The following is a 14523-nucleotide window of genomic DNA, read 5'->3' on the forward strand; positions in this document are numbered from 1 at the left end:
GGAGGAAGAAAGGAAAGTAGGAAGGATGGAGGGCAGAAGGAAGGAAGGAGGAAGAAGAAAGGAGGAAGGGAAGAAGGAAGGAAAAGAGGAATGAAAGAAAATCAGAAACTGCTACGCAGTGGGAATAAAGTACTAGAATTGGGTCTGGAGGGCATGTTGATACTAGAATGGCTTTTGGCTTCTGTTTCCAGTTTTCCTTACACATTCTTAGATTTAACCAATTATTTAGCACCATATTTTTATTCTACATTCAAATTTGCTAATCATTTCTAATGAAGCACCACATATGTGAGGGAGAATAAAACTGGAAAATATAATTGGGAAACGAAAGTTTGTCCGAGAGCAGATCTTCACGTTTATTATGTATATTCTAAGCTTTCATTTTATGAAATATAACTTTCCATTTAATGGCAAGCCATATGTCAAAAGTTCCTTTGAACTATTAATTTAATATTCCTTTCAAATGTCCTTATTATTCCCTTATATAATAAAATGATAAAGTTGAGATCAGAGAGTTGGCAATAACTCGTTTCATGGAAAAGTCCAGATAAAACTAGTTTTTCTTTTTCCATTTTTTTTTTTTTTACCAAAGTGGCTAAAGAATACTAGAATTTTTTGTTGAACTTTGCAATGGGCAGAGCTTCATATGTTGTCTGCCAAAAAGAAAATTGGATCATCTGGTTCTGTGACACAGGAGTATTGGATTTCAAGAAAGTCAGTTTTAAAGAATTAAGAGGTCTGGTGAATGGAAGGTAACAGGATGAAGTATTAAAATCTGTGAATACAGAGGAAGGGCTGAGATCCTGAGAGACATCATAATTACAGCCTAATAGCTCAGATTCCATAAAATGACCAATCTGAGAACCATGGAACATCTGATGTGCTGTCATAGGGGAGCGCTTAACTTGATGCAGTATTAAAATTACCTTCAAATGGAGAAGATGGCAGATAACCAAAGAAGAGCAAACATTAGCTCCAGCCTGATGGAAGGGAGAAAGACTTGTTCATATCTTGCTCTTTTCCCATTATGCAATGAATTAATTTAGTAACACAATATACTGAAGACCCATGATGTTAGAAGGAACAGAAACTTTGAAGGCAAAAGTCCTATAAAATGGTACCTCTTCTCGCATAGAATAGTAACTTTTCCTTTTTTGTCACCTCAAGTAAATATGAGAGGGAATGGCACATCCAATGATGGGTTGGACAGAAAGAAAAGAGAAACAAAAAATAAGTACGAGTTAAGTTTTGCCAATATTTTACTAAGTGCCTAAGATTTAAAATAAAAGAGGGAGAGTGAAGCTTAAAGTTTTTGCAACTATTGTAAGTAAACTCAGGATCCAATCAACTCCCAGGGTAAAAGAGGCAAACAACTATTCCATGGTCATATTGAGACAGTGGGTTAATTGCTCCATCCCTAGTATGTGAGCATGTGGAAAAGGAGTAGCGCACCAATATCAAGAGCCTTTCAGGGGTTCCCAAAACTGTCCATCAGAAGCAGGAAGAATGAGGAAATCTGCCTGTTCAGAAAGAGAGCTTACAGAAAGAAACTAGATCTCCCTGGAAATGAAAAATAATGGGAAAGCCCTCATGTGTGTTTTGCAGCTGTAATTTATATCATCTGTTGCAATACTGTGACTCAGAAAATACACACTTTTGGTCTCCATCCACAATACCAGGCTCATAGTCCCCCAAACCAGAGGAATGTCCTCAATGTGAGAATGATGAAGATGTCTTTTTCATTTGTTTGTTTTCTGAGCCACACCTGGTGGGGCTCAGGGGTTATTCCTGGCCTGGGACTCAGAAATTATTCCTGGCAGACTTTGGGTACCATGAGAAGCTGGAGATTTAACTGGGGTTGGCTGAATACAAGACAAACAACCTGGTGTGCTATTGCTCCAGCCCTTGAGGAAGGTGTCTATTTATGTGAGTGAGATAACTTTGGAAATGGAGCAGGCTAGGAAGGTTGGGTTCAGGTGATCAGGAGCATTGAGCATGTGATGAGAGCTGACATCTCTACTCGTATATCCTGCTGCAAAAGGGAGAGGGACTACAGAGTCTAGCAACTGCTATCAACCCAAAAGGGCTGGACTCAGGGCTCTCTGTGGTAGGAGGGCATGGGTATTGGGGAGATTGGGACATCAGAGGAGGATGAGGGCATCCCCCTCCCCCATATATCTCCTTAGAAGCTGCTCCCCAGGCAACAGCTTAAAGAATACACCAGCAATCAAGCATGTGAACTGCTTCTCTGAGAGCCACTCTAGCAAATGGACTGAACTGAACCCAACAGGCAGGGTGAAACCTAAGATTTATAGCCGGTCTGACTGGTGACCAGTCTGGAAAGATCTGAAAAGATGTAAGATCTCCATGTACACAGCTACGGAAATGACAACTTGAAATGGGAATACTTTTTTTTTTTTTAACAGTATGGTTAAACCAAATGCTAGTGCAAAATTAGTCCGACAAAATAAAATGTTTAAACATCCACATTCTTTCTGCTTTCTGGGTTGTGCTTTGGTTTGGCTTTTGGGCCACACCTGGTAATGCTCAAGGATCAGTCCCAGCTCAGCATTGGGGTCATGAGGTTCCAGGGATCAAACCCAGACCTGTATGTGAAGCAAGTTTCCCAGCCCAATGAGTTCTCCCTCTAGCAAAATATTCTTAACTCTTAAAAAGAAAAAAATAAAACTGGAATCCTCTGCTAAACAAATAACAAAGCAAAATAATGGTTAATAGTTGTGACATACTACATTTATTATAACCACTGGGATTTTAATACCAACAGATCCATCCTCCCACAGGTTTAGAGCTACCTACTCAAGAAGTCCAGGACCCACACACTGGAATAATGTGTCGACTTAAAACTCACCTTGTTAAGCAAATGATATGGAAATATCAGCTAATTCAATTTTTTCTGAGCAGCTCAACGGATAATAACTTCAGTTTAGTTTCAGATTATTCATATCTATAGTGTGGAACTCCTGCAATTAATTCTACTTGGGAGCTTTTTTTTTTCCTGGAATAAATTTCAGAATAAGCTCCAAGGAGGAGGGGCTGCATAGGAAGACTTCTAAAATTTCCTCACAGAGAAGATCATGAGGAATTTTGTGTTCAGAATCTGAGTGGGAATCCATCAAAGGTGAGATGACAGGACACTGATTTTACTTCATTCCATTTTACCACACAAAGACCCTGTAATAATTCATCAAATAGAGTACTCACAAAATTCATCAGGGTGTTGTCTAAGAGCTGAATGTGACACATATATTTGCAAGTAAATTCTTGCTATAACTTGGCTTATCTCTTCTGAGTAACCTCTATCATGCATCATGATGTAAAAGAAGCTGACAAAACTAGAGGTCTCTCTGTCCTTTTATCTCACTCTATGCTACCTTTTCAGGTTGGCAAAGACAGCCTCAGTCACCAGGGTCATCAGGGCAGAAGTCAGTATTCGCTACTGAGAGAGAGATGATGACAGCCAGGTGCTGGAGCCATAGTGCAGCGGGTAGTGCATTTGCCTCACAAGTGGCCAATGCTTGGTTTGATCCCTGGCATCCCATATGGTCCCCGAACCTGACAGAAGTGATAGTGAGTGCAGAGCTACAGCTGTGCAGCTGTGTGTAGCCCCTAAACAAAACAACAACAAATAAAATGTTGATACTCCTTTCCTCACACCCAGTCCCAGACATCACAAGAGCAAGACTCATGGAAATTCATGAGTTGAAGGTTCAGTTGAAGGAAAATATTTTCAAATCATATCATCTAAGCAAGTTTAATCACATAAGGCATGGATGTCTGAGCTATGGAATTGTGCCTAGGTCTAGTTTGACATTCTCATAAATTTATAAGATGAAACTGATGGTTTTCAGGCTGTAGATTAGAAACCTAAGAACATCTTTCCCTTCCCAATTTTGTTAATGACTTCAGGTAGATTTTGAAAGAAATTTTATGTTTGATTAATCACAAATTAAAATAGTTAAGAACTCCTATAAAGAGCTGAGCAATATTTCATTTAAAACAAAGAAAATAAGTGATCAAAACACAGATGAACTAGTCACAAACTCTCTTAAGGCTGATAATATATACCCCTGGGATTTTTTTGTCTGTTTGTTTTTGTTTTTGGGCCACACCCGGCAGTGCTCAGGGGTGACTCCTGGCTGTCTGCTCAGAAATAGCTTCTGGCAGGCACGGGGGACCAAATGGGACACCGGGATTCGAACCAACTACCTTTGATTCTGGATCGGCTGCTTGCAGGCAAACACCACTGTGCTTTCTTTCCGGGCCCCACCCCTGGGATTTTAATACCAACAAATCCATCCTCCCACAGGTTTAGAGTTACCTTCTCAAGAAGTCTAGGACCCATACACTGGAATAATGTGTAAAATTAAAACTCACCTTGTTACGCAAATACAGCAGAAATTTTTTTTTTTTTTTTTTTTTTTTTGGTTTTTGGGCCACACCCGGTAACGCTCAGGGGTTACTCCTGGCTATGCGCTCAGAAGTCGCTCCTGGCTTGGGGGACCATATGGGACGCCGGGGGATCGAACCGCGGTCCGTCTCCTAGGCTAGCGCAGGTAAGGCAGGCACCTTACCTCCAGCGCCACCGCCGGGCCCCTACAGCAGAAATTTTTAAAGCTACAAAATGTGTTGAAGGGTCCTGGAGCTATAGTACAGTATAAATTTAGAAGAAATTACTTAAGTGTATTCAGCATGGTGACAGGGACCAATTATTGTGATCAAGAGCAATTTTATTTCATCTAAAATCAAATCCAACTACATCCTCCCTGCTTTTATTTGGTATTAGGGCCATCTCTTGCAGTGCTCAGGAATCCTTCCTGGAGGTGCTCAGAGGACAGAGGAGACCTGATGCTGAATATGGGCCTCCTAATGGCGGAGCATCGGAATCATTTCCCCAGCTCTCAGATGATTTCTCCTTGATACATAAGAGAAATAATACTTAAAACCGAAACCTTGAACACCATTTTAAGACACACGCCTTCAGAAACACACGTTAGTTAATTTATGAGAAGAAAAGCAATCCTTGCGAAAGAATGAAAACCTTTTTTCTGGGGAGTGGGGCAAGCAAACCTGGCGGTGCTCAGGGGTTACTCTTGGCTCTGCATTCAGAAAACACTCCTGGAAGGCTCGGGGGACCATAGGAAATGCCAGGGATAGAACCCTGGTCTGCCATGTGCAACCCCTGCCCTACCTCCTGTGCTATCACTCTGGCCACTGTAAGAAAGCCTATTAAAGAAACCCTTAGACACACTTTCTATGACACTGCTACACCACCACCTGCTACTGGACGGACATGGATGTGGCATCTGCGTGTGCCATGCATCCACAGTTAAGTTCTCAGCACTTTATCTTCTCAAATGTAATAAAAGGGCTACTAAAATTAAGGGAAACAGTGAGCAGCTGAATGTGAAGTGCAAGGCGCTTGGCATCTAGCAAAAGAAGAGGAGGTGAGAGGGATAAGCTTGGATGCAGATTTAGTTGTTTTAAAGTGACATTGGATAAGTGATGAAACCTCACTGAAACTATTTTCTTGTACTGTTTTATTTTTTTTTGAATGTGCAATTAAGCTTTATATTAATATATATTTTTTTGTTTTTGTGTTTTGGGCCACACCTGTTTGATGCTCAGGGGTTACTCCTGGCAATGTGCTCAGAAATCACCCCTGCCTTATGGGGACCATATGGAATGCCAGGGGATTGATCAGTCCTAGGCTAGCACTTGCAAGACCCCTTACCTCTAGTGCCACCTCTTCGGCTCCTAGATTAATACTTTTTAACTTAAATAATTATTTATTTAAGCAAAATGATTACAAATTGTTCAAGATTAAATTTCAGTTCCATAATGTGCACTACCCTTCGCCAGTGCATGCTTCCTGAAGCCAACAATGTCCCTAGTTTCCCTCCTGCCTTTCCCACTTCATGCCTCTGGGCAGACATTTTACTTCTCTCTTTCTTGTCATGTTTTTTGTTCTTGTTGTTGTTCTGTAATAACTCTCTAAAAGTGATCTGAAGGTCACTGTTTGTCAAAAATGAAAAACAAAAAAACTGTGTGGTGGAAATGCTGTCTAGTCTAACCTTTATAGAAAGGGATATGGAGATTCCTCCAAAAATGAAAATTGAGCTCCCATATGATCCAGCTATACCACTCCTCAGAATATACCCTAGGAACACAAAAATAAAATACAAAAATCCCTTCCTCATACCTATATTCATTGCAGCGCTATTTATAATAGCCAGATTCTGGAAACAACCCAGATGCCCTACAACAGATGATGGCTAAGAAACTGTGGTATATATATATATATATATATATATATATATATATATATATATATATATATATATATATATATACAATGGAATATTATGCAGCTATCAGGAGAGATGAAGTCATAAAATTTTCCTATACATGGATGTACATGGAATCTATTATGCTGAGTGAAATAAGTCAGAGGAAGAGAGAAATAGATGCAGAATAGTCCCATCTATGAATTTTAAGAAAAATAAAAGACAATCTTGCAATAATTTTCAGAGACAAAAGAGAGGAGGGCTGGAAGTTGTAGCTCACTACATGAAGCTCACTATAAAGAGTGATGAATGCAGTTAGAGAAATAACTCCATTGAGAACTATCCTAACGATGTGAATGAATGAGGGAAGTAGAAAGTCTGTCTAGAGTACAGGAGGGAGTGAGGGGAGGAGGAGGGAGATTTGGGACACTGGTGATGGGAATGTTGCACTGGTGAAGGGGGTGTTCTTTACATGACTGAAACCCAACTACAATCACAATTGTAATCAAGGTGTTTAAGTAAAGATATTAATAAAAATAAGACTGTGACTGAAATTTGAAAGGAGTGAGGAGAAGGGTAATGATGGCCAAGATCCCTTGCTATCACTTCCTTTCAGTGCATTGAGCCCTCCCCCACCCCAGGTAAAGGACCCCTTCATACTCTCACTCTCCATGCCTCACACAGCAGCTTTTCTCTGGCAGTGCAGGCCCATCTTCAGGCCTCCACATCCCTGCAGTCACTGAATTTAGCTGTGCTGGCTTCCCAGCTTCCTTGGGGAGCCATGAAAAGATTTATACATCAATATGGGCCAGGGGAGGGTGCAAAATTCTTTTATAGGCATCTTTTTTGTATAGTATGAATTTTTCCCTCTAAAATCTATTAAAAAACAAAAATAAAACTTAATTCTGGTCTTGTTTGGATGTCTGCCAAGAGAACTGAACTATATCATACCTGAAATATCTTGTCTTTATTTGAATCACCATCTCTTAGAAACATTCACGTTAAATCACTAAATTTGTTTGCTCAATTGAGTCATCTAATCCTCTTTCATGAACCCACTCAACCCTTCATTAATATTCCCAGGAGACAAGAACAATGCTGGTTTTGTTTGTTTCAGCATGCACTAACAGCCTGCACTTAGGAATTACACCTGACCAGGTCTGGGGAGTATGTGGGATGTCAGAGATTGATCCTGAGTCAGCCATGTGCAAGACAAGCACCCTACTCTCTGTACTCTCTCTCTCTAGCCCCCAACCACAATGCTGGGCTTTGAGTATTCAGAGTTAAGCATACAAGTCACTCTTGGCCATTCCAGGCCTATGGCCCCTCTGTTTTCGAGATTCAAAAGTTCCTGTCTTGCACCTGCCACGTGGGCTCCAGAAGACCAATCCAGAGGCCATGTGCTCTATGAAATGTTCCCTCAGAGGCAGCCAAGAGAATGAGCCATTACATTCCATGCGTTGTATCAATGTTGTTTTCTGATTAATTTGTTTTGTTTGCGTGACTGTCAAAGAGAGGACCTATGTGCAATGCTAAGACCCTGCATTTGTTTCTAGGATGACTCTTTTTCTACCACTCTGAGTTAATGAGTGAATGTGCTTGCCTGATCAGATACTGAGCTCCAAAGGGGAAAGCCACGTGTCAGAAATGACTCTTTGCTCCGCTTGTGGAAAGGTAATCTAAGTTTGACTGCCCATTGCATAAACTGGACAGCCAAAGGTCTGTTCATTGCTCTCCCAAAGATGCAAGAACAATTATGCCCACAAGAGAAAGAACAAAGACAGACTCACCTCAGATACAAAAACACAAACCACATCCCTCCCCCAATAGTCATCAATTAAACTATAGATGCCACCATGTCAAACCTGTGAAATAAAATATGCGTGAATCTGCATGATTTGGGGATTAAATGTGGATCCACATGTGAAACAACAATTACTGCAACTAAAAAATCAGCCAGACGGCCTGGAGCTGCTCTGACAACAAGGCATGTGCTATTGCAGTTTGGCCTCAGGATAACAGGGTGCTGTGGAATCTACTGAGTGTTACTGGGGTGGCCCTGGTGCCCCCTCCCACTGCAAAACCACATCTTCTCACTTGGGTATGGAATCCAGTATCAATTGGGTAGTTCCCAGGGTCCCTGAGCAACCCCTGGGATGAGTTCCATCTTTCCATGAATGGCAAGATTAAATCACATAGATGTAGTTAAATTGAATCATATCAATAAAACTGTATCTCACAATGGGAGGTGGTTTATGAATCTCTCAGTGAGAGCAGTTTTCCAGGATGAATGAGAAATGGTGACTGGAAGCTCATAAGCTCAAAGTCCCTAAACTGGGAAAGCAAAAGGGGTGGAGGAATAAGGGACATTGTCTGGGATGCACAGAAGTCAATGGAGATGGACGGCAGGTGGGTACTGTGTGAGGCTTGTCCTTGCTTTAGGACCAAAACCTCTTCCCCAAAGCTGGCTCAGGAGTTGCCTGATGACACCTGGTGACTATACCCTTAGACCCCTCTTGTCTACAATACATGCACCTTTGTAGGCTGTGGGGTAACGCTGATCCCTGTTCATTCTCTTCCACAGAGGCACATTCAACCCCTCATCAATGAAGGGTTGCAATTCACTTTCTACCATGAAAAGAACTGTGCCGGGCCGGGCGGTGGCGCTAAAGGTAAGGTGCCTGCCTTGCCAGCGCTAGCCTTGGATGGACCGCGGTTCGATCCCCCGGTGTCCCATATGGTCCCCCAAGCCAGGAGCAACTTCTGAGCGCATAGCCAGGAGTAACCCCTGAGCGTTACCGGGTGTGGCCCAAAAACCAAAAAAAAAAAAAAAAAAAAAAAGAACAGAACTGTGCCACAGATCATCACTGACCAGGAGAGCAGATGTTGTGTTATGGTTCTTCCTCAGGAACCAAAGCACATACAAAAGAATAAAAAGGGCACATGCTCAGCTTGGAGATAATCGCCCACAGAAGGGCAAGCTGGCCTTGATCCTGGGGGTCAATGGACTTCCTGGAAAATGGCCGATCTACTCTGAGAGTAGATGGAAGTGAAAAGGATGGGCCAGAGTTCCAGTCAAGAAAGTGGCCACACACAATAGCATACTAACAAATGACATGCCTTGTGCTGAGGAAGGCATTCGAGCTGAGGATGCAAAAAGCAGAATGGACCGTGAAGGGCCCTGCTGTGGGAGGGCTGTGCAGGCCGACACAACCACAGAACTGGTGGTCGAAAGCCCAGTGACTTGAAAGAAATGATCTCATCAGCATAATTAGAAAACCTAAGTTGTAAAAATTAAATAGGATGAAGTGGTGAATCTGCATGTAACTTGGTTCTGAGGCCTTGTGATGCTCAGGGAACTATGTGGTGCAAGGGAATGAATCCAGCCCTTGGAATTATCTCCTGGTACTGGATAGTTTTGGTGGAAAAAAATCAAGGCAATCAATTTATAAGACATATGATATAGTCTATATATAACAATTTAATGTTAGTGGTTTCAACTAAGGACAGCCTGCAGGTATGAAGGTGTGGGAGGAAAAGGAGTTTTAAAGGAACACAACTAATAACCTGTTATAAGCAACAAAGGTTTCTGAACCCCATAATGCAAATAGGAAATAAACATAATTTATTGAAAATTGAAAACTTCCTTAAAATCATTAAAGGCTCCCTGTGGCACAAAATCAAAGCCTTTTTAATGCATATCACCTATATTAAAGCAGACTCACACCTAACACCTGGACAAGAGTTATGAACAAAAAATAACTAGGATAAGACACAGTGACTCTTAATGGCTTGAGATAATTAAGAGACAATAGGTGAGGATCTTGGGCTCTTTGGTGGTGGTGAAGTGCAGTAACTGTACATTAAAACTATAAACATTAACACTAAGGTACCCAGACTACAAAGAAATTTAATAAAAATTAAAAAGCCTCCAATGGAAAAAAAATTCATTATGAAAATAACTGCATTAATTAAAAACAAGAACCGGGGGCCAGAGTGATAGCACAACAGATAAAGCATTTGCAAGTAGCCAATTTTGGTTCAGGCATCCCATATGGTACCCCGAATGCAGAGCCAGGAGTAATAACCCCAGAGCACTGCTGGGTGTGGCCCCAAAACAACAAAACCCAGCCTGGAAACCACTCAGTTTTCCTTTTCTTTTTATAAGCAAAAAGAGGAGTGGTTTTTTTTTTTTTTTTTTTTTTTTTTTTTTTTGTACTTTTTGGGTCAGACCCGGCAGTGCTCAGGAATTATTCCTGGCTCCAGGCTCAGAAATTGCTCCTGGCAGGCACAGGGGACCATATAGGACCCTGGGATTTGAACCAATGACCTCCTGCATGAAAGGCAAATGCTTTACCTCCATGCTATCTCTCCGGCCCAGAGTGTTTTGTTTTGTTTTGTTTTGTTTTTAATTAATCTGAACACAAAACAATGCATTTCAAGGGAAAATAAAAAGGCAGCCTGAGCAACAAGGGGACTCTTCCATCATATCAATAAGCTTTTCAGAAAGAAATGGAAGTAGGAATTTTTGCTTATGTTGGCTATGAAATGCAGAAGAGCAGAAGAATATCCCAACATGTTCATCAACTGTTCTCGTGGGGAAAGAGGAGAAAACAGAGCATTTCTGTCATTTCCTACCTGCTGGCCATATTCCACTCAAGTGCAGGGTTCTGAGAGTTTCTCTCATTCTCAGAGAGTGGCCCTCCACTGCCACTGTCCTTCTCTGGCTTTAAGTGGGCCCAAACGGCTGTGCCAATGTTGATGGACTGCAGGTCTATTTGGTATTGTCTGTCTTCAATTTCTGACCCAGGATCTCGAAGAATTCCTAAATTCAAGGCTCTCCTGGAGATGCGAGAAAAGTAAAAAACATTATAAATGCCATATTTATTTATTCATTATTATTTTTTGTTTTTTTGGGTCACACCGGTGGCACTCAGGAATTACTCCTGGCTCTGCACTCAGGAATTGCTCCTGGCAGGTTCAGTGGACCATATAAGATGCCAGGATTTGAACCACCATCTATCCTGAATCAGCTACATTCAAGGCAAAAACCCTACCACTGGGCCCGGAGAGATAGCACAGCGGCATTTGCCTTGCAAGCAGCCGATCCAGGACCTAAGGTGGTTGGTTCGAATCACGGTGTCCCATATGGTCCCCAGTGCCTGCCAGGAGCTATTTCTGAGCAGACAGCCAGGAGTAACCCTGAGCACTGCCCGGTGTGGCCCAAAAACCAAAAACCAAAAAAACAAAAACCTACCACTGTGCTATCTCTCCAGCCCCAAATGCCATATTTTACATTGTTCATTAAAATAACAACATTTTCATAAGTTTTATCCATTCTAATTATGGATGAACATACTGGGTTATCAATATATGAGGCAGGGATTAGAAGCTTATGATTCAAATATGTATACAAAGTTATCCTTCCTTTATAGTACTCTCCCCTATGTTGACTGATTAAGCTTTTCCCAAGACTTTTCTGTTTTCTAAATACTCTTACATACATCATTTTAACACAACACATTTTTCTTATAATCTCCATTTTTAGCAAAGACAAAGTAATTCAGACCTAAAAAAACTTCACAAACTAGTAATGGTCAAAGCTGGCTATTTTAATCTAGTTTTCCTCATCAAAACTTAATGATCTGTCTGATGCTAATTATTGTCCTTCTGTAATCCTCAAATGACCTAAACAAAAATGACAGACTTGTTAATCTATTTCTTCCTCATGCCTTGCTTTTAGAGTTTTAGACAACACAACTGCCAAATAGTTAATTGCTAATTATTTGTCATATAGTAACACAATGAACACCACACAAATTAGAACTTTAGTCTACTAAAATAAAATGAACATAAAATGAATAAATTGAATCAAAGTAGATTAGAAAACGTTTATGGATATGTTTTCATAGACGTTTTTTGAACATAAATAGAAAAGTGGTAAAGTAGGGTGAAAGGTCTGGGGTCAGGATTTAGAAGCCAGATGAACTGGTTTATAGAATTTGAAAAATGTTTGGTTTTGGGGCCAGAGAGATAGCATGGAGATAGGGCATTTTGCCTTGCATGCAGAAGGATGGTGGTTTGAATCCTGACATCCCATATGGCCCCTGAGCCTGCCAGGAGTGATTTCTGAGCATAGAGCCAGGAATAAATCCCTGAGCACTGCCGGGAGTGACCTAAAAACAAAAAACAAAAATCAAAAAGAAAAAGAAAAAGAAAATGTTTGGTTTCACTTGTTCACAAATACAATTAAGTGAATTATCAAAAGAAAAATACTTGATACCTTGAAAATTTTCAAGCAACCCGAAACTTGAAATCATATAAAAGATAAAAAGTGAAAAGAGATAACCGGCAAAAAAAGGCAGGTCTCCTCCATCTGTGCTGTCAGGCTGAAGAAATCTGCCTGTGCTGAGTGATTACCAACTGCAAAAGACTGTGAGTGTTGCCTGTGCGTGTTTTCCTACTGTCCTGTGTCCTGAACATCTCCTGAGTGGGCCAAGAAGGGCCCAGCAAAATCGCTCTCCTAGAGGCCCCGGAAGAGCACACTTTGCTTCACAGCCATGCGCTCCTTCTAACAAATGAACCCCACCACAACACGCAGAAAAAAAATCACACTGCAAGTGTGACAAAGGGGAAACCTCACAGGCAAACACCATGCGGAGAATGAAGATGATAGATCTGATGACACAAAAAATACAAACCATCTGATTAACCTCTCAGAAATGAAGTTTAGAATAAAAATATGGAGGATCCTCATGGAAATCAAAGAAAATATAGCTCTAGCTGAACAGAACACAAAGACAGAAATCAGAAAACTCCAAACTGAAATAACATATCTGAAAAACATAGTACCTCAACTGAAAAACTCAGCCTCTCCATCAGGGTAACAAGAGCCTAGAAAAGAATCAGTGAACTGGAAGATCAAATGCAGAACGCCTCCATACATCAGAAGAGACTTAAAAAGAACTTTAAGGCAAATGATCATACAATGGAAAAAATACTCAAAGAATGTGAACAGATGAAAATAGAAGTCTTTGATAAACTCAACAGAAATAACGTAAGAATCATTGGAGTCCCAGGGGCCCAGGAAGGGGATTCACAGGAAGAATCAACAGTCAAAGACATCATCAAAGAGAAACTTCCAGAGCTAAAGACTGCATCAAATCCTGCATGCCCAAAGAGTCCCAGCTAAAGAGACCCAAAGGAAAAAAACTCAAGACATATCCTAGTCACAATGACGAATCCTACAAATAGAGATAGAATACTGAAAGCAGCAAGATCAAAAATGGAAACTACATTCAAAGGAGCATCCATAAGATTTACAACAGACATGTCATAAGAAACTCTCAAGGCCAGAAGACAGTGGTGGGATATTGTGTCAAGACTGTATGAAATGGAGGCTTCATCTAGAATACTGCACCCAGCTCGAATCACATTTAGGTTTGAAGGAAGGATACATAACAACAACTCAAAAACTTCACAAACGCAAAACCAGCCTTAAAGGAAAAACTAAAAAGTCTATTTTAAGACAAGAGAGACCAACAAACACACTAAACTTATACACAAAGATGACGTTAAATCCTATGATAATCATCAACCTCAATGTCAATGGACTAAATGTACCAATTAACAGACACAGAGTGGCGAAATGAATCAAAAAGATGAACCCAACCTTCTGCTGCCTTCAAGAAACACACCTGAATAGTAAGAACAAACACAGACTCAATATCAAAGGCTGGAGGAAAACGACCCAAGCAAACATCACCCTTAAAAAAGCTGGGTTGGCCATATTAATATTTGATGATACCAACTTTATACTCAGAAAAGTTGTAAGGAACAAAGATGGACACTTCATACTAATCAAAGGATATGTGCAACAGGAAGAAATCAGACTACTAAACAAAATGCACCCAATGAGATACCAGCAAATTATCTAATACAATTATTGACAAATTTGAAAAAAGACATCAATAATAACACAATAATTGTGAGAAACCTCTAGATGGCCGTCAACACTGGATAAATCAACCAGACTGAAACCCAACAAAAATATACTAGCCCTGAAAAGAGAAATGGAAGAAAGAGGCCTAGTAGATATATATAGGACTCTCCATTCCCAGAAACCTGGATATATATTATTCTCCAATGTACATGGGTCATTCACCAGGATAGATCACATGCTGACACATAAAACATGCCTCCATAAAATCAAGAGGAT

At 40.7% G+C, this 14523-nt stretch overlaps 1 protein-coding gene across 2 annotated transcripts in view; it reads right to left on the bottom strand.

Annotated features, from left to right (window-relative positions):
* Positions 1 to 14523, bottom strand: part of VPS13B (vacuolar protein sorting 13 homolog B) — a 724212-nt gene that overhangs the window by 266702 nt on the left and 442987 nt on the right. For both annotated transcript variants that reach the window (XM_049773957.1, XM_049773956.1), the window contains exon 30: positions 10944 to 11147. In XM_049773957.1, coding sequence (XP_049629914.1) covers positions 10944 to 11147 — 204 coding nt within the window. The remainder of the gene's footprint in view (positions 1 to 10943; positions 11148 to 14523) is intronic.

This window comes from Suncus etruscus, chromosome 5 (assembly GCF_024139225.1).
Source record: "Suncus etruscus isolate mSunEtr1 chromosome 5, mSunEtr1.pri.cur, whole genome shotgun sequence".
Taxonomy (NCBI): Eukaryota; Metazoa; Chordata; class Mammalia; order Eulipotyphla; family Soricidae; genus Suncus; species Suncus etruscus.